This window comes from Aotus nancymaae, unplaced genomic scaffold (assembly GCF_030222135.1).
Source record: "Aotus nancymaae isolate 86718 unplaced genomic scaffold, 86718_ANA_hifiasm-v0.15.2.pri h1tg000040l, whole genome shotgun sequence".
In the NCBI taxonomy this organism is placed as follows: Eukaryota; Metazoa; Chordata; class Mammalia; order Primates; family Aotidae; genus Aotus; species Aotus nancymaae.
Window position 1 is genome coordinate 127,611,872 of NW_026988454.1, and position 22,689 is coordinate 127,634,560.

Here is a 22,689-nt window from a genome sequence, read left to right on the forward strand (position 1 = left end):
AGTCATAAAAAAGGATGAGTTCATGTCCTTTTCAGGGACATGGATGAAGCTGGGAACCACCATTCTCAGCAAACTGACACAAGAACAGAAAACCAAACACCACATCTTCTCACTCATAAGTGGGTGTTGAATAATGAGAACACATGGACACAGAGAGGGGAACATTACACACTGGGGCCTGTTGAGGGGTTGGGGAGGGCAGAGGAGGGATAGCAGCGGGTGGGGGGATTGGGGAGGGATAACATTAGGAGAAATATCTAATGTAGGTGACAGGGGGATGGATGCAGCAAACCACCAATGTGTATACCTATGTAACAATCCTGCACAATCTGCACATGTACCCCAGAACTTAAAGTAAAATTAAAAAAAAAAAAGAAGTGAATACCTCCAATCTGGCCCATGAGCGGAGTCAAAGCATGTAAGGCATGTCCCTACAGACTCCTCATCTAACTGACTGTTATATATTTGACTACCACCTAGAATTATAGCTGCAATGTCTTATCTACCTAACTAGATACCTTTCCATTGATCATTCTAGAATTACGACTTAGAGCTCCTCAGTGACTCTATCTCAGAGGTAGCAACCCTCTACCCTCTTTCAATTATTTGACCATTCAGCTCCCATAGTGGTTAGGGCCCAAATTCTTTCCCTACACTGGTCCTGAAGAGACTATATCTCATGACTCATGTCTAGGCATGTCTCACTTTGTTAGGAATATTTCTTGTCATCCTAACATATTTCCCTTGATTTCCTTTACTTCCATTTCTTGACAATTCCCAAACTTATATCAAGGACAATAATTGATAAAATCTGAATATTAGATTCCTCATGTTAAAACCTACATATAGGCTCTAGATTACCTAAAGTGAAAGTGTACTTGCTAATGCTCAGAAAGGAAGGCCTATTCTATTCACAAGCATTGCTGGTTATTCACTATTGGATAAGAATAGGTTATCTGCTGGGCACGGTGGCTAGTGCCTGTAATCCCAGCCCTTTGGGAGGCCAAGGCAGGTGGATCACTTGAGGTCAGGAGTTTGAGACCAACCTGGCCACTATGGTGAAACCCCATCTCTGCTAAAAATACAAAAATTAGCCAGGTGTGATGGCAGGTGCCTGTAATCCCAGCGACTTCGGAGGCTGAGGCAGGAGAATTGCTTGAACCAGGAAGAGGAGGTTGCAGTGAGCCAAGATCGCACCACTGCACTCCAGCCTGGGTAACAGAGCAAAACTCTGTCTTGGGGAAAAACAAAAAAAAGAATAAGTTATCCATGTTACTGCCTCAAACAGCTATTTAGAGAAGTGAAGCATATATCTTTGAAAATTGCCCAAGGAAGAAGCTGAGGATAAGAAAATTCATACAGTAAGGCTGTCATTAATTTCTGAGCAGAACTGACCCTAACTTTGACCAGCATGTATGCTTATTTTAAGAGCCAAAGACTGCAAAAAATGAGGTATCTTATACATCTGGTGGTGAAAGAAAAGCCGTGTTAGACCTCTGAGTTGTTTCCCCTGGGCAAATGACTGCATGAACATATACCTAAGAGAGCAGCACATTCAACTGGCTAGGGTTAGTGGGTTCAAACCATACAAAAAAGAGCTGTGGAGGATACAAATAAGAGTTTAAAATAAAAACAAAGGTCTCAAATCCTTAAGGGCAAGAATTGGGACATTTAATCTATGTGAAACATAAAGTCTAGGAAAAGGATGCTCAACTAATGCTTAATGACTTGATAACAATACAAAGCAAATAAATGATAATTGCCATGTAGGTGGAATGAGCTATCTAACAATCCATCCACATCCTTCTACACATTGCAAACCAACTCTAATATGTCTGATTAACCAGACATGTTAAACCAGGTTTAAGACTATCATCTGTAACTATGAAAATAAATTTGTGAGGCTGAGGTAGAAGGCACGCTCTTTCCATTAAAGATAATTAGAAGGTGTGCAAAGTGCTTAAAAAAAGAGACAGAGAGAAAGCGAAATAAACACATTCTAAAAGCTCAGTCTAGAAGCTTTTATAATAAAATTAATATCCAGGAAAAATGAAAAAGGATGCTATTGCTCTAAGAATAAAAATTATTTTTAAAATAATAGCTAATATTTAATAATTGCTTATTTTATTCCAGGTACTGCTCTAAGCACTTTATACTTTTTATACTTTTTTCTTGTTTTTTTGAGATAGGGTCTTGCTATATCACCCAGGCTGGTATTGAACTCCCGGGTGGCCTCAAGCAATCCTCTTGCCTCAGCCTCCTAAGTAGCTGGAAATACAGGCATGTGCCACCACACCCAGCTTATCTTTTTTTTTTTTTTTTTGAGACATACATAGTCTCATTCTGTTGCCCAGGCTGGAGTGCAGTGGCATGATCTCAGCTCACTGCAACCTCTGCCTCCCAGGTTCAAGCAATTCTCCTGTCTCAGCCTCCCAAGTATCTGGGATTACGGGCATAAGCCACTACACCCAGCTAATTTTTGTATTTTTAGTAGAGACAGGGTTTCACCATGTTGGCCAGGCTGGTCTCAAACTCCTGACCTCAAGTGATCCGCCTGCCTCAGCCTCCCAAAATGCTAGGATTACAGGTGTCAGCCACCACACCCAGCCATCCAGCTTATATTTATACTTTTTTTTTTTTTTTCAGTCAGGATCTCACTCTGTCACCCAGGCTGAAGTGTAGTGGCACAGTCATGGCTCAATCTCTGGGGCTAAGGTGATCCTCCCACCTCAGCCTCCCAAGTAGCTGGGACTTCAAGGGTGTGCCATGAGGCCCAGCTAATTTTTTTTTATTTTATTTTTGTAGAGATGGGGCCTTGCTATATTGCCCAGGCTGGTCTGGAATTCCTAAGCTCAAACCATCAGCCCACCTTGGCTTCCTAAAGTGCTAGGATTACAGATGTGAGCCACCATGCGAGCCACCATGCCCGGCCTATACATTTTAAATTAACTTATTTCTCTCAATGACCTCATGATGTAAAAGATACTATTATCGCCACTTTATATATGAGAAAACTGAGATGTAGAAAGGTTAAATAACTTGCCCAGGTCACAGGACTACTAATTGACAGAGCTAGGATTCAAAATCTGACAGTATGGCTCAGAACTTGCAGCCTTAACTAAACCATACAATTTCTCTGACTTTTAAAAAAAGTCAACACAGGTGTAGAAATTTGGAGATGTTTCAGTTGTCTCACACCTAGATCAAAGACAGTAGCAACTGAAGGCAGCAGGAAACAAGCTGAGCCCTATCTAGATGTCTTGGAAAAGGCCTCTATGATCTAGCTTCTATCTTTCCAATATAATTTCTAGCTGTGTTCCACCCTCAAACCCCACGTTCGAGTGATAAAGAACCATATGCAGTCTCCTAAATGCACCCTGCTGCTTCTCAAGTCAGTACCATTGTTCATGTGGCTTCCTCTGCCTGGCATCACCTTTCTTCCCTGTCTGTGCCACTCCCCACTACAACCCCCAGCTCTACAGATACTTCTTAATGCATTACTGGGCTTTTTGTTTACAGACTTATAGGCAGTTAGGGTCCTTAAACAGAAACTTTGTCTCATTTATCTTTGAGTTCCTACTGCTTGGCAACCATTGGCAGATGAGCAATAAAGTTTGCCTAAATAATTAATGAATAAGGCGGGGTGCAGTGGCTCGCGCCTGTAATCCAGCACTTTGGGAAGCTGAGGCGGATGGATCACAAGGTTAGGAGTTCAAGATCAGCCTGGCCAACATGGTGAAATCCCGTCTCTACCAAAAATACAAAAATTAGCCTGGCGTGGTGGCACATGCCTGTAGTCCCAGCTACTCGGGAGGCTGAGGCAGGAGAATCGCTTGAACCCAGAAGGCAGAGGTTGCAGTGAGCTGAGATCGCACCACTGCACTCCAGCCTGGGGGACAGAGTAAGACACCATCTCAGAAGAAAAAAATAAAAATAAATAATTAATGATAAATAGTCTCAAAAACAGAGTTCTCTAAGGTAGCTCAGGGTCTGGGTCCAGCTGACAAAAAGGACAGACTCCCTGAACTTTCTGTCCCAGGCATCTGAGAAGAGCTAAGACACTACCTACAGATATGTTTCCAATATTCCTGCAGCAAACCTTCCTTAAAGAGGCTAGGAACCTCACCTAGGCTCAGAGGACTAAGGAGGCGGAGCCAACTCTACCTGACAGGAAGACAGTGTGGGGATCTGCTGAGGCTCAGCAAAAGGATACACATACTACAATACACTGCCAGGCTTCTAACTTCCTATCAGCCTCTGTGAAGACACTTTCTGAAATGAAATGTGTTCCTGAACTGCAGCCCCTTCTTTCATCCAAGTTTAAAGAAAGATTTTAAAAAGACAAAAAGAAAAAGAAAAACAGATTTCTCTGAGAAAGAAAAATGAATGTTTTCAGCATTGCCTAAGAAAGCACCTAGACAGATGACCAGAAGCAGTCAGCTTGGATGAACTTATTCCCTCCTTATTTGGATTTTCTACATATTAAAACTCCTCAACTTTCAAATGACTGATACATACCACGCTGCCCAGATCCATGTCCTGTCCCCACTGCCACAGAAACCATTTTGGAAAAACAAAAACAAACTGGGAACTTTTGGAGTATCTGTAGATTCAAAAGCTGCGAAATTAAGGGTAGCTTAGGAGAGCTGACCTTGTAGGACATATTCTGAATTAGATCTAGTTATTTATTTAGTGGCATTCCTGCTCCAAAATTGGTTTTCTACTTTTCCTCTTGACTTAGCTGAAATCTTATATCCTAAAGATTTGAGGATTCTGGTGAAAAAGTGAGGGAAACTGAGCAGGCAGACCTGAGCAGGTTGGGGGTATGGTAGCAAAGCACTGAGGGCAAAATCAGAGCAACTGGGGGCATGAGATGAGAGACCTCCAGAGGTGAGGAAGAGACATATAGCAAGGAAAAAGAGAGTGTACAAGAGCAAACTTTTAGCTGTTTCAAAATTTCATACAAAAGAAATTTCACACTAAGTCAGCAGTTTTCAACCCTAATAGGCTCAACACAATTCCTTTTTTTTTTTTACTTTACAATGCCTCTCTTAGTTACTAAAATTAGTATTTTTTCTTTTTTTTTTTTTAGATGGAGTTTTGCTCTTGTTACCCAGGCTGGAGTGCAATGGCGCAATCTCAGCTCACTGCAACCTCTGCCTCCTGGGTTCAAGCAATTCTCCTGCCTCAGCCTCCCGAGTAGCTGGGACTACAGGCGTGCGCCACCATGCCCAGCTAATTTTTGTATTTTTTTAGTAGAGACGGGGTTTTCACCTTGTTGACCAGGATGGTCTTGATCTCTTGACCTCGTGATCCATCCGCCTCGGCCTCCCAAAGTGCTGGGATTACAGGCGTGAGCCACCGCGCCCGGCCCTATTTTTTCTTTTTTGATACAGGGTCTTGCTCTGTCGCCCAGGCTGGAGTGCAGTGGTGTGACCACAGCTCACTGCAACCTTGACCTTCTGGCTCAAGTGATCCTCCCACCTCAGCCCCCCAAGTAGCTATGACTACAGATGCATGCCACCACGCCCTACATCCAGCTAATTTTTGTATTTTTTGTACAGACAGGTTTCACCATGTTGCCCAGGCCAGTCTCGAACTCTTGAGCTCAAGCAATCTGCCCACCTCAGCCTCACAAAGTGCTAGGATTACAGGCATAAGCCAGTGCGCCCAGCCTCTCAAGTGATTTTTTAAATATATAATATAACCTATTTACTTACACACATAATTTCAAAAAAAGTAAAATACAATGTTCAAAGTATAATATAAAATGAAAATAATTTATAATAAAATCATTTGTATTTCAACCTGTGAGTGCTTCAGTACCACTGCACCAGAAGACAGAGTTGTCAGATGTTTGCATGCGAATGTGGAATCACCAGGATTTGGACTACTAAAAATGCAGACAGGCCAGGCACGGTGGCTCACGCCTGTAATCCTAGTACTTTGGGAGGCCGAGGCAGGCAGATTACCTGAGGTCAGGAGTTCAAGACTAGCCTGGTCAACACGGTGAAACCCCATCTCTACGAAAATACAAAAATTAGCTGGACGTGGTGGTGGGTTCCTGTAATCCAAGCTACTTCGGAGGCTGAGGCGAGAGAATCGCTTGAAGCTCGGAGGCAGAGGTTGCAGAGAGCCAAGATTGCACCACTGCACTCCAGTCTGGGTGACAGGGCAAGACTCTGCCTCAAAAAAAAAAATTAGCTGGATGTGGTGGTGGGTGCCTGTAATCCCAGCTACTCGGGAAGCTGAGGCAGGAGAATTGCTTGAACCCAGGAGGTGGAGGTTGCAGTGAGCTGAGATCACACCATTGCACTCCAGCCTGGACAATAAGAGCAAAACTCCATCTCAAAAACAAATAAATAAATAATAAATAAAAATGCAGATATATACAACTTTATCATATTGGTGATTCCAATACCAAGAATAACAGCATTTTCCAAAATGGTGACAAACTCTTGGTAAAGTTCAAAATGATATTCCCTCATGGCAGTTTCCTAAAACATTCACTGTAATATAAAACTGTGTATTATTTTGTGCTTTTATGTAAAATAGAGTTACAGTCCAAGCTCATTTAATCTAAACAGTTGATTCAGCTACATAAACATCTAAGAACATTCAAAAGTCAAAAAGGACAAGGGAAAATGCTTCTTTTTATGTGAGATTATTCCATGTACTACAGGACATGGCCCCCACTCGCCAAACGTTAGTTATACCCCTCAATCACTGTGACAACCAAAAACAGTCCTTGATAAGATACAATGATCTAAAGGAACTTACTCCAAGGAATGGGGGAAAAAATACTCTTTTTTTAATGGGGAAAATAATAATCTTTTTTCCCCTCTCCACCTCCTTCAAATACAGTTCCCTAGTTCCAAGGGACTAAGTTCCAAGACCCAGAACTTCATAGAGTAAGTTTATGTGGCTTTTGCAGGCTAACGTAGGAAACTATTCAACAACATGGTACTATTTCTACTGGACCACACACTCCAAATTTAAAATTTAGAAATAACTGTTGGGAACACAGTAACATAGTACTTCCATTAAGTCTGACTTAAATATACTGATGTCTTGCCATCAATGTCCTTGACAATTTTTTTAAATGATGGGCTGGAATCCAAGCTACATAAAATCAATGCACTCTAAAGACCAACCATACATGTAAAAAGAATCCTGATGTAGGCAAATGAAACAAGTCAATCCAACAAATATTTTATAATATATCTGGACCTAGCCGGGAACGGTGGCTTATGCCTGTAATCCCAGCACTTTGGGAGGCTCAGGTGGGTGGATTACTTGAGGTCAGGAGTTTGAGACCAGCCTGGCCAACATGGTGAAACCCCATCTCTACTAAAAATACAAAAAATTAGCCAGGCATGGTGGGATGCACCTGTTATCCTAGCTACTTAGGAGGCTGAGGCAGGAAAACTGCTTGAACATGGGAGGCAGAGGTGGCAGTGAGCCAAGATTGCACCACCATATATAGTGCCTAATTTTTGTGACAAATAGATACAAACTACATACCCTTTACCTAAATTACTAAGATGTATTATTTTATAGTGTAGTTTTCTTCTTTACTGTAGATACTGACTGATTCTACTGCTTATAGATACTGGGAAACGTTCTTTTCCAGTATTTATCTGTATTCAGCACCAGTACTTAAATATCTGTGTTTAGCACCGGTAGCAAATACTTGCCTTCACCACATGGAGTTAAAAGGCCACGTAAAGATACTGGATGAACTGGATTTCCTTGTCCTCCCCTCTCCCCAACCCCCACTACTCCCCAAGTTTAAGGTTCTCCGTGTTCTGAATTCCAACCATGCATTCTCACTACATATATCTTCTCCCACTTCATCCACTCAACATATCCTCAAACTCTCCGGTTTCAAAGCAGCCAAGACACACAATCCCTGCTGTTGTGGAGGCCACACTACAGTGGGTATTGAGAACTGAGTTTTCTTTTCAGTGATTAATGCCCTACTCAGATTATTCAACCAGCTTCCGTATTAGGTAAGGGTACCTAAATGACCTCTAATATTTTTTTCACTCTAACAAAGTATATGTTATCTTCTTAGACTCCATCTAAGTAAATCCTCTAAAGGCCCAACCCAGTATATACATTTCAGCTATTTCAGTTATGCTGAGGTCAAAGTTTCCTCCTTGAGGTCTGCCTTGCTATGAGAAAAAAAAAAAAAGATGAATAGTGACAAATTTGGTTTCTTCTCTCCTCAAGCACCAATGCAAAAGCACTAATCCCAAACCTCTCTGTAATGAAATACTAAGAAATGTAATCTCCAGATTTCCAAATATCTAAATGTCTAAAGAATTAGACATCTGGAAAAGTCTGGCACAACCTTGAAGATGATGAAAAAAAAAAAAGTATTATCTCCAAAAACTAGCAGTCATCTCTCTCGAGCTACTCTTAATAAGTAAAGGTAAATAGCAATGGTCATTGTTTATGGAACACTTTTTCAGGACCAAGGACATTTATACATTATTTCTAATCCTCAAGGCAGGTAACTTTCATTACTATGAACTATATATTATACTGTGGTATGTCAAATACATACTACAGTACTGCTTTGAAATTTTTATTATTTTTAATTTTTTTAATTTTTTTTTTTTTTTTGAGACAGGGTCTCACTCTGTCACCAGGCTGGAGTACAGTGGCATGATCTTGGCTCACTGCAGCCTCAGCCTCCCAGGCTCAAGTGATCTTCCTGCCTCAGCCTCCCAAGTAGCTGGGACTACAGGTGCGAACCACCATGCCTGGCTATTTAAATTTACATTTCTTTAATAAAGATAAAATGCTATGCCAATGGGGTACTAAGATTATAGAGCAGTATAAAACTATTTAATTAATATCTAGGGTAACCTAGGCCGGGCATGGTGGCTCACGCCTATAATTCCAACACTTTTGGAGGCTGAGGTGGGCAGATCATTTGAGGTCAGGAGTTTGAGACCAGCCTGGCCAACATGCTGAAACCCTGTCTCTACTAAAAATACAAAAATTAGCCCGGCCTGGTGGTGGGTGCCTATAGTCTCAGCTACTTGGGAGGCTGAGGCAGGAGGCTCATAGGAACCCACGAGGTGGGGGTTACTGTGAGGCAAGATCACACCACTGCATTCCAACCTGGGCAGCAGAGCAAAACCCTGTCTCCAAACAAACAAACGAACAAAATCCAGGGTAGCCTAAAGATCAAATATTTAACAAAAACCCAAATGCCTACAGAACAACCCCTACTTTCTCTTAATGTACATGATTGTCATTTTGACAGAGGGCTGAGCATTATATGCATTCTAAGTAAGAAATGTTATATGTCCATGCCCAGAACTGTTTATAAAAGAAAAAAAAAATAAATGTTATATGTTAATGGCCAGAAATAACCCTAATTATTTTCATTTTACCTTTGTAATTTGAACATTACTCCAAAAAAGATCTTATGTTTTCAAGGTTCTGACATTTGCTTGTGACTAAAATTTTAAATACTTCAGAATCTAAAAACCAAACTGACAGCAAAAGTAAAATACCTATCTGATTTACCACAGACAAAGCAAAAAAAAAAAAAAAAGAAAAAAAGAAAAGAAAAAGAAAATTAAAAATACATTCACCAGAATGAATGGCTACAATGAAAAATGCAAAGTACTGGCAAGGATATAAAATAATTAGATCCCTCACACACTTCTGGTGGAAATGTAAATTGATATAGCCACTTTGTAAAAGGTTTAATGTATCTATTAAAGCTGAAATATACACATTCTATGATCTAGAAATTCTACCCTGTGTATATTCCCAACAGAAATGTATACATTTGTTTAAAGGACATGTACTAGAATGTTTCTAGTAGCACTGTTCATAACGACCCTAAACTGGTAAACTATCCAGAAGTCCATCAACCATAAAATGTACAAGTGAATTAAGGTAGTATCACATAATGGAATGCTATACAGCAATGAAAAATAGAGTCTACAACTTGATGCAAAATATGGATTTATCTCACAAATGTTGCACTAAATAAGCCAGACATAAATGTATAAATATAATTCCATTTACATAAAATAATTGACAAAACTAATCTATGCTATTAGAAATCTGGACATTGGTTACCCTCTGGTGGATGTAATGACTAGAAGGAGATACAGGGCAGGGTGGGAGGCTTCTCAGATGCTGGTAATATTGTTTCTTCAGGTGGGTGCTGGTGACATGAGTAGATTCAGTTTGAAACACTCAACAGATGAGAGGCATTACAGCAGCAGAGTGGTTGAAGAGCACACCTCTGGAATCAGAATGCCTGCATTTGAATCTCTATCATTTACTAGTTACAACTTTGGGTAAGTTATTTAACTTTTCTGTGCCTCATTTCTTCATATATAAAATATGCCTCATAGCCAGGCACGGTGGCTCACACCTATAATCCCAGCACTTTGGGAGGCCGAGGCGGGTGGATCACGAGGTCAAGAGATTGAGACCATCCTGGTCAACAAGGTGAAACCCCGTCTCTACTAAAAAATACAAAAATTAGCTGGGCATGGTGGCGCAGGCCTATAGTCCCAGCTACTCGGGAGGCTGAGGCAGGAGAATTGCTTGAACCCAGGAGGCGGAGGTTGCGGTGAGCTGAGATCGCACCATTGCACTCCAACCTGGGTAACAAGAGCAAAACTCCGTCTAAAAAAGAAAAAAAAAAGCCTCATATGTACCTCATAGGGCTATTATGAGGACTAAATTGTCACAAGATTTGTTAAGTGCTTATTAGCACAGTGGGCTGTTACTAAATATTTGCTAAGTAAATATAAGTGCTTTATTCTGGAGCAACACAAGAAAATTAGAAAGGGAAACAGAAGCATAGGATTTGACTATTACCAGAAAATGCACGAAATAATTTTTTTTTTTTTGAGACAGAGTCTTGCTCTGTCACCAGGCTGGAGTACAGTGGCGCTATCTCCACTCACTGCAACCTCCGCCTCTCAGGTTCAAGTGATTCTCCAGCCTCAGTCTCCTGAGTAGCTAGGACTAGAGGCGTACACCACCAAGCCCCGTTAATTTTTGTATTTTTAGTAGAGACGGGGTTTCACCATATTGGCCAGGATGGTCTCAGTCTCGATCTCTTGACCTTGTGATCCACCCACCTCAACCTCTCAAAGTGCTGGAATTACAGGCGTGAGCCACCTCGCCCGACCTGAAATAATTATTTTGGAAAAGAACGTGATAATAACTAAAGTCGAATGTAAAAAGACCTGGAGGTTGTGACTAGTCTGACAAGCTTCCACCTAAATGGACTTTGGAAAAGTATCAGCCTCTCTGAGCCTGAAACTCCTGTCAACCAGAGCCCGGTCCTGATGATTTCTAAGATCTTTCCAGCTCCTCAGTACTCATCGAGAAAATGAGTGGAGGTGGTCATCATGAACTAAGAGGACTGAATTTGCAGTCAGGCTCTCTTATTCTCCAAAAGGAATGCTGAAATCTTCTATGCCTCTGAATTTCACCTAACATGTTTTTAATGTCTAGCAGCCATGTCTCTGAGGTTCACATTTCCTGCAGTCATTTAAAATAAATAATTAAGGCTCCTGATGAGTTTTAAAAAGAGTCAGCCAGGTTTCTGTCATCCATGCCATCATAGTGCCCAGAACTTCTTAGGCCACGTTATATAGCGACTCTTTATTAAGCACCTACTTATATGTCAGGCACTGTAATAAAAACTATCCTCAATACTCCAAAAAAAATCTGCTAGGTATATATTATTCTTCCTCCTTATCTTTTACAGGTAAAAAAAAGTGTCAGGGCCAGGCGCAGTGGCTCATACTTGCAATCCCAGCACTTTGGGAGGCTGAGACAGGCAGATCACAAGGTCAAGAGATTGAGACCATCGTGGCCAACATGGTGAAACCACATATCTACTAAAAATACAGAAATTAGCTGGGCATGGTGGCACACTGTAGTGCCTGTAGTCCCAGCTACTTGGGAGGCTGAGGCAGGAAAATCACTTGAACCCAGGAGGCAGAGGTTGCAGCGAGCTGAGATCATGCCGCTGCACTCCAGCCTGGCTACAGAGCAAGACTCCATCTCCCGAGTAGCTGGGACTACAGGCACGCACCACCATGCCCAGCTAATTTTTGTATTTTTAGTAGAGACGGGGTTTCACCATGTTGGCCAGGATGGTCTCAGTCTCGATCTGTTAAAAAAAAAAAGAAGAAAAAGAAAAAGAGAAGAAAAGGAAACCAAGGCTCAGAAAGGCTGCCCTGCTGATTAGTGGCAGGGCTGGAAGGTGAATCGGCATATTTGGCTCCAGAGCCCATGTTCCTTTTGTTAAAGATAGATGCTTGACTTTCTTTACAATCGATCATATTTCTTCTTACTTGTATAATGAAAGGTCATTAGCTTAGGTCATCTAAAACAAGAAAAACCTAACTTAGTGAAAAATCAATTTTGAATTTTTTTTTCTAGTAATGGTATAAGCAATTGAATATTTTTTAAATGATTACTTTGTGTTTCTAAGAAAAAGTTTCTTCCAAGGCCTATTAAAATGAATACTGGGCATTAAAGCTATTTGCATTGAGCAGCAGTTATGCAAACCATGAGTTAAAGCCTTTAAAAGACGTTGATATTCTTCCCTGCTGCATCCCCAGTGCCCTGATTAGTGCCTGGCCTAGGGTAGGCATTTAAGAAAACATACTGAATATCATTCTCCTCAAATCTTGTTTACCAAAATACTACTAACAAGTAGTTAGTAGTATACTAATACTAATTCCAACAAGATACTTTATTATCTGAAAAACTTCATGCCCCAAATCAGACATAATATGAGTCACTGGTATGGGTCTGCTGTGGGTCATTCTCCTCTAGGTCAAATGGCACTATTATCATCAGCAACAAGTAATTGTCAAACACCTACAGTATTTATTTAATACAGTATATCTTTATTTAACTTAGTATGCCTTCCCTTCTCTCTCTTTCCTCATCAGGTTTGAGAAGCCTCAGTCAAGTTCCTCCCCAGGCAGGTCAGCCTGTATGTAGTAGAGACTACACAGAGACACAAATGTCACACGTGATTAGGCAGCTTTTCCAAGCTAAACAAACACGAAAGCTTGGCCTTTCCCCCAACAAGACTCATAACCTACCACCTCTTCCTGGAGCCCTGAAATTGCAACTGTAACGTAACCTCTTCCTCAGTCCCCTGCCCAACACTGAAATTTCCCCCAATGTCTGCGATACTTATTCCTACTTTATCTATTAATAAATAAGGCACCGTGTTCACCAAGGAATGTGTAAGCATATACTGCTAAAATTTTCTTTAAAAACTGTATGTTCAGGCTGGGTGCAGTGGCTCACACCTGTGATCCCGGCGTTTTAGGAGACCAGTGCAGTATTGCCTGAGACCAGGAGTTCAAGACCAGCATGGGCAACATAGCAAGACTCTGTCCCTACAAAAAATTTTAAAAATTAGCCGGAGGCGTGGTGGTGCATGCCTGGAGTCTCAGCTATTCAGGAGGCTGAGGTAGGGCCTCACTTGAGCCTGGGAGGGCAAGGCTACAGTGAACCATGATCACGTCATTGCACTCCAGCCTAGGTGACAAAGCAAGACTCCATCTCTAAAAAAACAAAAACAAAAACCCTATGTTCATAAGGGTGCACAAAATATCTCTGTACTACAGGGAAGTATACCAGAATGAGGTTCTGTTCCATTACCTTACCTTCCTATGTAACTTGGCCAAGTCACTTATCTTCTCTAGGCTTTAGTTTCCTCAGCCATAAAATGAGATGTGGAACTAGATCGGGGATTATTCACCTAGTTCCAGGATGCCTTGAGGAATTCAGGCATGTGTTTCAGGGTTCATAACTCCTCCTTCCTCTCAAACTTATACAAAATTTACCTGTTTGCATACATGAATTTTTCCGGAGATAAAATCTATAGCTTATATCAAATTGTGTCACAACTGTGATCCAAAAAATAACCATAGCTCATGTTTTATTGAGCACATACTTCATGTTTGGCACTGTGCTAAGTCCTTACATATATTAATTCATGTAATACAATAATATTTTAAAAATTTTTGTGCATAACATATACAGTAGTGTATATATTTATGGGGTACATAAGATATTTTGATACAGGCATGCAATGAGAAATAAGCACATCATGGAGAATGGAGTATCCATCCCCTCAAGCATTTATCCTCTGAGTTACAAACAATACAATTACTCACTTTAAATTATCTTAAAATATACTTTTTGTTTTGTTTTGTTTTTTGAGACACAGTCTTGCTCTATCGCCTAGGCTGGAGTGTGGTGGTGCAATCTTGGCTCACTGCAACCTCCGCCTCTTGGGCTCAAGCGATTGATTCTCCTGCCTCAGCCTCCCAAGTGGCGGGATTACAGATGTGCACCACCATACCAGGCTAATTTTTGTATTTTAGTAGAGATGGGGTTTTACCATGTTGACCAGGTTGGGCAAGTAGTAGATCTTATTCAATTTATTTATTTTTTTTGGTACCCTCAAAGTAGATACTGTTATTATCCCCCCATTTTAGAGGAAGTAAATCAGAAAGAACCCAGGCTCTTAAACAACAATGCTCCGAGATGTGAGATCATCTCAAAGCCCTAAAATTCTATGTCCTTTCAAATTATACAATTCTCCTCTGGTTAAATTCTCTGTTCTATTCTGCAATCTTTGGTCATGCCCCAAATACTATTATATCTTTACACAAAACAACACCTAGATTACTCCTATCTGAAAAAAATCTCATGGAACACCTAGATTACTACTATTTGAAAAAGAATATATTAGGTTAATCTGAGAAAAGGGTCCAAAGACACTTTCCAGCACCAGTCTCCAATGTGCTTTTTCTTTTACTACGTGGTGATTAACCAGAAGATGGATCTGGGTCTAATTACTAATTAAAGTCTAAGATCAAAGTAATAGTAAATATAGCCAGAGTGTCAGCCAGGAAAAGGGGATGCAGTGGCAGGAATAGCGTCTCACACACCACTTACCAAAGCAATGAGAAGATCCAGAAAGATACATCAGTGCAAGCCTGGGTGTCCCATGTTGACTGACATCTCCCCTCAGCCCTATCTCCTGAAAACCACTGACCATTGTGCAGACAAGCCCTGGATCACTCTCCACTTGAGATGCAAAGGCTGGTTAAGGTATTAACCATCACCAACTCCAGCACAGAATAAGGAGTGAAAACTAAGTGAAACCTAGCTTCAATTTTTGTGGCCACTGGTTCTGACAGCCCGCGACTGGAACACGGGGTTCACTCAGCTACACCTGAAAACTGTTTCGCCGGCCAACCTCCTCATGCTAAATTACCCAGCGACATAACATTGCTTAATAAAAGGCTGCAAAGCAGAAGCAGACGTTGTTGGTTCTTTTCACCAGCTGTCAAAAAAACCTCCACATCTTAAAGGGAAGGTTGCGGAAACTTTATCCCCAACTCTCATGACCTTTCTCCAATTAGGCTGTGTAATGAGAAGAAAGGCAAAGGAGGGAGAAAGGAGTTGGGAAGGAACGGCCCTGTGTGCTGGCCTTTTCCAAGGGTGATGCAACAGGGTCAGACAGAAGAGGAGGAGGAGGAGGTGGCAGCTCCTGGGAAGAGAAAACCAGTGTCGGCGTTGGAAATCTAAGGGGGATTGGCTTAGCAGGACCTGTGGCAGGGTTATTTAGAACGGGAGGGGCACAAGGTCTGGGAGAGAAGGGCGGTGAGAGGCTCGGAGGAAGGGGCACGGACCCAAAGGCCAGAGGAAGCAGAGGGAGCACAGAGGGTTCGGGCAGGCAAGGGCGGGCTTCGTGGGGGCCTCGGAAAGACGGTCAGGGGAGCACGAGGTGACCTCTCGGAGGTGTGGGAGGTGGGGACAGCAGGCCAGGAGAGCCCTTGAGAGGAGAGAAAAAGTCCAGGGGGCTGTTAGGGTGGGGGAGAGACTCGCGGCACCGGCTCCAGGGCAGGAGGGCCCAGGGCGGGGAAGCACAGAGCGGCGACAACGGTCGGCGACGGCGGGCGTGTGGGGAGGCTGTCCGGGCTGGAGTTGAGGCAGGGGCTGACACGGAGTACCGGCTCGGGGCTGGAGAGAGGGAGCCGGGCCCGGAGCGCGGCGTCAGGGAGGAGGTCGGAGAGGGTTAGGAAGGGCCCGGGACCGCCGGGGACCGGCGCTGGCGCTCTCACCGGGACAGGTGTTTCAGGATCTGCTTCTTAATGATCCCGGCCATGCCGGAGCCGCGGCCCGCGTGGAAGGCGGGGTGGGCGGGCAGCTGTGGCCTCTTCAGTTGTGGAGAAGAGGCGGCCCCCTCACCTCGTCGCGGCGTGACCACCGGACGCCGCCGCTGCCGCAGCCGCCATGGCGCTCTCTCTCCCCTGCTCGGGCGCCTGGCGCTCCGCCACGATCCCACCCACCCGCGCGGCGCCGCGGCAGCCGGCCCAGAGCGACGCGAAGATCGCGCGCCACCCGCCGGCCTAGCTCGTGGCGGCCAGAGGCACGCGCTGTGAGGGGCGGTGGCGCGCGTAGCGCCAGGGCGGGCGAGCTCGAACCTCCTCCCTCCGCGCTCTCATCAGCCCCTCTGATCTGAAAGGCTTCTTTCGCCTCTGAGGAGTGTGCGGTTCCTCTCGCATTCGGCAGTCGCCTAGAAGCCAAGGGGAAAAGCGGGGTGGTTGTAATTTTTGCAGAAATTCATTAGATCATTGCGCAGCTTCCGGATGCCAGCGGCCGCCTCTCATTTATTTCCCTCACACATTCACTCAGTATTTCTTGAGCACCAGCTGTACTCCAGGAATCAGGCTGGGGACTGAAAAGTAGTCTCAAGGACCTCACAGACCCGGAGATGGGAGACGCAAACCAACCGCTGCGGTCAGCGGCAAAGGGCTTTGTGCTGCAGAGCTAGGAAGGGGACGCCCGTCAGTCATCCTCTTGGTGCCGCCCTTAGCCTCCGCTCCTGAACCGATAGGCAAATATTCACTCAAGACCTGAGCGGCGCACTGCAGAAGCACCCCCTCCCAAATGTGGGGTCAGAAGAAAATGAGACGGTCAATTGTTAAAATGACCCAGGACTTCAGAGATCAGCTTCTTCACTGTGCAGATACAAAAACGGAAGCCCAGGGAAGTAAGAGCTTTCCCAAGGTCACCTACTTAGGGCCACCCAGGACTAGAACCCAACTGTTCTGACTCCCAGTCAAGTGTTATTTCCACTCTATTTCACCCATATGCTTAAAAAGTGTAACCCACATGCCGGCAACACCCGTAGACCCAATGGCAAAGATGGAAAGGTGACAGTTCTCTGGACTTAAGCCTTCAAGCAAAAACTTGGGGGAAAAGAAAAAAAACTCTTGAGACAGCCTTGTAGGAAGTCTGGCTACCAGCTAATATTACATTTTAAATGTAGTCATTCTTGTGTATATGTAATATACAACCAAAGGCAATCAATCATGTCTGTCTCCCCAGTCCCTCAGCCATTTAGGGTGCTCCAAAACAATTGTTTCCCTCAAAACAATTACTCCCTAATTCCAGAGATAGTCTAAGCATGGCAAGCCATATCAATGTTAAATTTTAAAAATAAATAATCAGGTCAGTCGCGGTGGCTCTCCCCTGTAATCCCAGCACTTTGAAAGGCCAAGACAGACGGATCGCTTGAGCCCAGGAGTTCAAGACCAGCCTGGGTACCATGACGAAATCCCGTTTCTACAACAAAAAATACAAAAGTTATCCGGGTGTGGTGGCACACGCCAGTAATCCCAGCTACTTGGGAGGCCGAGGTGGGAGGATCCCTTGAGCCTGGGAGGCATTGGTTGCAGTTAGCTATCACACCACTGCACTCCAGCCTGGGCAACTGAGTGAGACTGTCTCAAAAATGACAGACCATGTATTCCTATGCCTATCCCTTAGTCATAGTAAGTTCAATTTTTCCCTAAGGTCCCCAAAATATTATATAAAAAAAAAAAAGGCAGCAAATCATCCTTGGCCCAGGTGCTTTACTACCCACTCCCCTCCAGTAGGACTGAATATTAACTGTCTGTCTGCCCACCTCTCGCCAGAATATATAACAGGGACCGATAGGGCCTATGAAGAAGAGGTTTTTTGCCAAGGTTATTAGTCATTGTTGCTTTTTCCCATTTCAGTCCTCAGCCAGGGGGGCCTCAAGCAATTTTTGCATTTCAGGCTTCCTTTCCTGGAGCACCCCAGCAAAGAAGATTGGACATCTGAATCAGCTATGTAAGGCAAAACCTACCTCATGCTCAGAGACTCAGCATCCTCACTGAATGAGTCATCACGCCTGGTGAATGAGTTATTTTTGTTGAATGCAAAAATCGTGCTCTACAAAAATATGGCCTCTTTAGGGACCAGGAAATAGGAGAGTTGATACTCTCACCAACAGTATTAACGTGTTTATCCTTCCTTGCAATTCTAAGAATCCAAGACATACAAAGACAAAAGAGATCTGAAGCCAATCCATTTTTTTCAAATTAAACATTTTATATTGAGATGATTATAGATTAACATTCAGTTGTAAGAAATAATACAAACAGGCCAGGCGCGGTGGCTCATTCCTATAATCCTAGCACTTCGGGAGGCCAAGGCAGGCAGATCACTTGAGGTCAGGAGTTGGAGACCAGCCTGGCCAACATGGTAAAACCCTGTCTCTACTAAAAATACAAGAATTAGCTGGGCGTGGTGGCACACACCTATAGTCCCAGCTACTTGGGAGGCTGAGGCAAGAGAATCGCTTGAACCCAGGAGGCAGAGGCTACAGTGAGTGGAGATCATGCTCCTGCCTGGGTAACAAAGCAAGACTCAAATAATAATACAAATAAGTTATTGTATCCTTTACCTAGTTCTCCCCAATAATAATATCTTACAAAACTATATTGCAATATCACAACCAAGATATTGACATCAATGGATAATATACAGAACATGTCCATCACTGTTGCCCTTTATTTTATTTTATTGATTGATTGATTGATTGATTGATTGAGACGGAGTTTCGGTCCTGTTACCCAGGCTGGAGTGCAATGATGCGATCTCAGCTCACCGCAACCTCCACCTCCTGGGTTCAGGCAATTCTCCTGCCTCAGCCTCTTGAGTAGCTGGGATTACAGGCACGCGCCACCATGCCCAGCTAATTTTTTGTATTTTTGGTAGAGACGGGGTTTCACCATGTTGACCAGGATGGTCTTGATCTCTTGACCTTGTGATCCACCCGCCTCAGCCTCCCAAACCCAAAGTGCTGGGATTACAGGCATGAGCCACCACACCCGGCCCTGCCCTTTTATTTTTATTTATTTATTTATTTATTTGAGATGGAATCTCACTCTGTTGCCCAGGCTGGAGTGCAGTGGTGCAATCTCAGCTCAGTGCAACCTCCGCCTCCCAGGTTCAAGCGATTCTCTTGCCTCAGCCTCCTGAGTAGGTGGGATTACAGGGGTGTGCCATCACACCTGGCTAATTTTTATATTTTTAGTGGAGACGGGGTTTCACCAAGTTGGCCAGGTTGGTCTCGAACTCCTGACCTCATGATCCACCCACCTAGGCCTCCCAAAGTACTGGGATTACAGGTGTGAGCCTCTGTGCTGGCTACTGTTGCCCTTTTATAATCACCCCAATCTTCCTCCAGTACCCACCACCTCCTTAACCCCAGCAACCACTGTGTTCTCCATTTCTATAATTTTGTAATTTCAAGAATGTTATAGAAATGGAACCATACAGTATATAACCATTGGGGATTGTACTTTTTATTAATTAAAAAAAATTAATTTATTTTTAATTATTGTTTTTAGAGATGGGGTCTCGCTCTGTTGCTGCCCGGGCTGGAATGCAGTGGCGCAATCGTAGCTTACTGCAGCCTCTACCTCCTGGCCTCGCTTGATCCTTCCATCTCAGCTTCCTGAGTGGCTGGGACTACAGGCACATGCCACCATGCCTGGCTAATTGTTTTATTTTTGGTAGAGACTGCATCTTGCTATGTTGCCCAGGCTGGCATTGAACTCCTGGGGTCAAGCGATCCTCCTCCCACTTCAGCCTCCCAGAGTTGAGATTATAGGTGTGAGCCAACAAGTGTTCAGCCTGATGGTACTTTTTCCATCAGCATAATTCTCTGGAGATTCATCCAGGTAGTTATGTGTATGAATAGTTTGTTCCTTTTAACTAATGAGTAGTATTCCATAATATAGATATACCACAGTTTGCTTAACCATTCACCAGCTGAAGGACATCTGGGCTGTTTCCAGTTCTGCTATAAATATTTGTGTACAGGCATTTATGTGAGCATAAGTTTTCATTTTGCTGGAATAAGTGCCCAGGAGTGCAACAGCTGGGTTGTATGGTAGTTGAGTGTTTATCTAAAAACTGCCAAGCTGGTATTCAGAATGACTATATCATTTCGCGTTCCCACCAGCAGTGTCTAAGTGATCCAGTTTCTCTGTATCTTCACCATCATTTGATGTTGTCATTGTATTTATTTTAGTCATTTGATAGGTGTGTAGTGATAGCTCATTGTAGTTTTGATTTGTAGTTCCCTAATGGCAATGACACTGAATACCTTTTCACGTGATTTGCCAGCTCTGTATCTTCTTCATTGAAATCCCTCTTCATGTCTTTTGCCCACATTCTAATTGGATTTTCTTTTTTTATTCTTGGGTTTTGAAAGTTCTTTATATATTCAAAATATTAGTCTCTTGTTAGATATGTCATTTGCAAATTTTTTTTTTTTGAGGCAGGGTGTCACTCTGTCATCCAGGTTGGAGCGCAGTGGCATGATCACACCCATTGCAGCCTTGACCTCCCAAGGTTCAAACAGTCCTCCATCTGAGCTCCCCATACCAACCCGAATAGCTGGTACTACAGGCATGTGCCATCACACCCAGCTAATTTTTGTATTTTTTGTAAAGACAAAGTTTCACCATATTGCCCAGACTGGTCTCAAATTCCTGGGCTCGAGTGATCCATTCACGCTGGTCTCTTGAAGTGCTGGGATTACAGATGTGAGTCACAGCACTGGGCCTTGCAAATATTTTCTCACAGTCTGTAGCTTGTCTTTTTTCCTCTTAATATGTGTTTTGTGTCCAAGAGTGATGGCTCATGACTGTAATTCTAACACTTAGAAGGCCAGGTAAAAAGATCACTTGAAGCCAGGGATTCAAGACCAGCCTAGGTAACAACAACAACAAATTAAAATTAATTTTAAAACCAGGTGTTTTGCAGGGCAATAGTTTTTAATTGTGATAAAAAAATCAATTTTTTATTTTTTGGCATGATCTCAGCTCATTGCAACCTCTGCTTCCCGGGTTCAAGCAATTCTCCCTGCTTCAGCCTCCGGAGTAGCTGGGATTACAGGTACCTGCCACCACACCCAGCTAATTTTTGTATTTTTTAGTAGAGATGGGGTTTGGCCATTTTGGCCAGGCTGGTCTTGAACTCCTGACCTCAGGTGATCCACCCATCTTGGCCTCCCAAAGTGTTGGGATTACAGGTGTGAGCCACCGCATCCAGCCAAAACTCAGTTTTTAAATGTTTCTTTTTCTGGATCATGCTTTTGTTGTCAAACATAAGAACTCTGCTTAGCCCTACATCCCAAAATTTTTCTCATTGTTTTTCCCTAAAACTTTTAGTTTTTTTATATTTTACATTTTGTCCATGTGACCCATTTCAAATCTTTTTTTTTTAAATTTGTTTGTTTCTGAGATGGAGTCTGCCGCCCAGGCTGGAGTACAATGGCATAGTCTTGGCTTACTGCAACCTCTGCCTTTCGAGTTCAAGCGATTCTCCTCCCTCAGCCTCCCAAGTAGCTGGGATTACAGGTGCCCAACACCACGCCCAGCTAATTTTTGTATTTTTAGTAGAGACGGGGTTTCACCATGTTGGCCAGGCTGGTCTCCAACTCCTGACCTCGTGATCCGCCCACCTGAGCCTCTCAAAGTGCTGGGATTACAGGTGTGAGCCACCGCGCCTGACCAAGAGTTTAAATTTTATACTTCACTGAATATGAACAGTGCCAATGGCTTCCTTTCTAGATGCTTTCCCTGAAAATATGCTACTTTTACAGCCTAGTTATGTAACAAACAGAATTCTATAAACACCTTCTGGGCCAGGCGCAGTGGCTCACTCCTGTAATCCCAGCACTTTGGGAGGTCAAGGCAGGAGGATCACTTGAGCCCAGGTCAAAGCTGCAGTAAGCTATGACTGAGCCCCAGCCTGGGCAATAGAGACCCTATCTCAAAAAATAAACAAATAAAAACCCCTTCCGTAACATAGAAATGTGTAATTTTACCAATGCCACAGAAAATTTTCAGGCCAGGTGCCGTGGCTCATGCCTATAATCCTAACACTTAAGGAGGGTGAAGCAAAAGGAATGCTTGAAACCAGGAGTTCCAGACTAGCATGGCCAATATTGTGAGAGATTATCTCTAATTTAAAGTTGTTTTTTTTTTTTTTTTGAGATGGGGTCTTGCTGTGTCACCCAGGCTGGAGTGTAATGGTGCAATCTCAGCTCACCACAACCTACGCCTCCTGGGTTTGAGTGATTTTCCTGCCTCAGCCTCCTGAGTAGCTGGGATTACAGACATGCACCATCATGTCCAGCTACTTTTTGTACTATTTATTTATTTATTTATTTAGAGATGGAGTTTTTTGTTGCCCAGGCTGCAGTGGAGTGCAATGGTGCGATCTCAGCTCACCACAACCTCCGCCTCCCGGGTTCAAGAG

The 22,689-nt window shown here is 43.3% G+C and overlaps 1 protein-coding gene across 1 annotated transcript in view; it reads right to left on the reverse strand.

The window, feature by feature from the left end:
* The window catches only part of BLTP3A (bridge-like lipid transfer protein family member 3A), a 95,876-nt gene extending 79,605 nt beyond the window's left edge, over positions 1 to 16,271 (reverse strand). Inside the window, exon 1 of the mRNA XM_012461629.3 lies at positions 16,164 to 16,271. Coding sequence (XP_012317052.2) covers positions 16,164 to 16,207 — 44 coding nt within the window. The 5' untranslated portion in view covers positions 16,208 to 16,271. The remainder of the gene's footprint in view (positions 1 to 16,163) is intronic.
* Between the last annotated feature and the right edge of the window lie 6,418 nt (positions 16,272 to 22,689).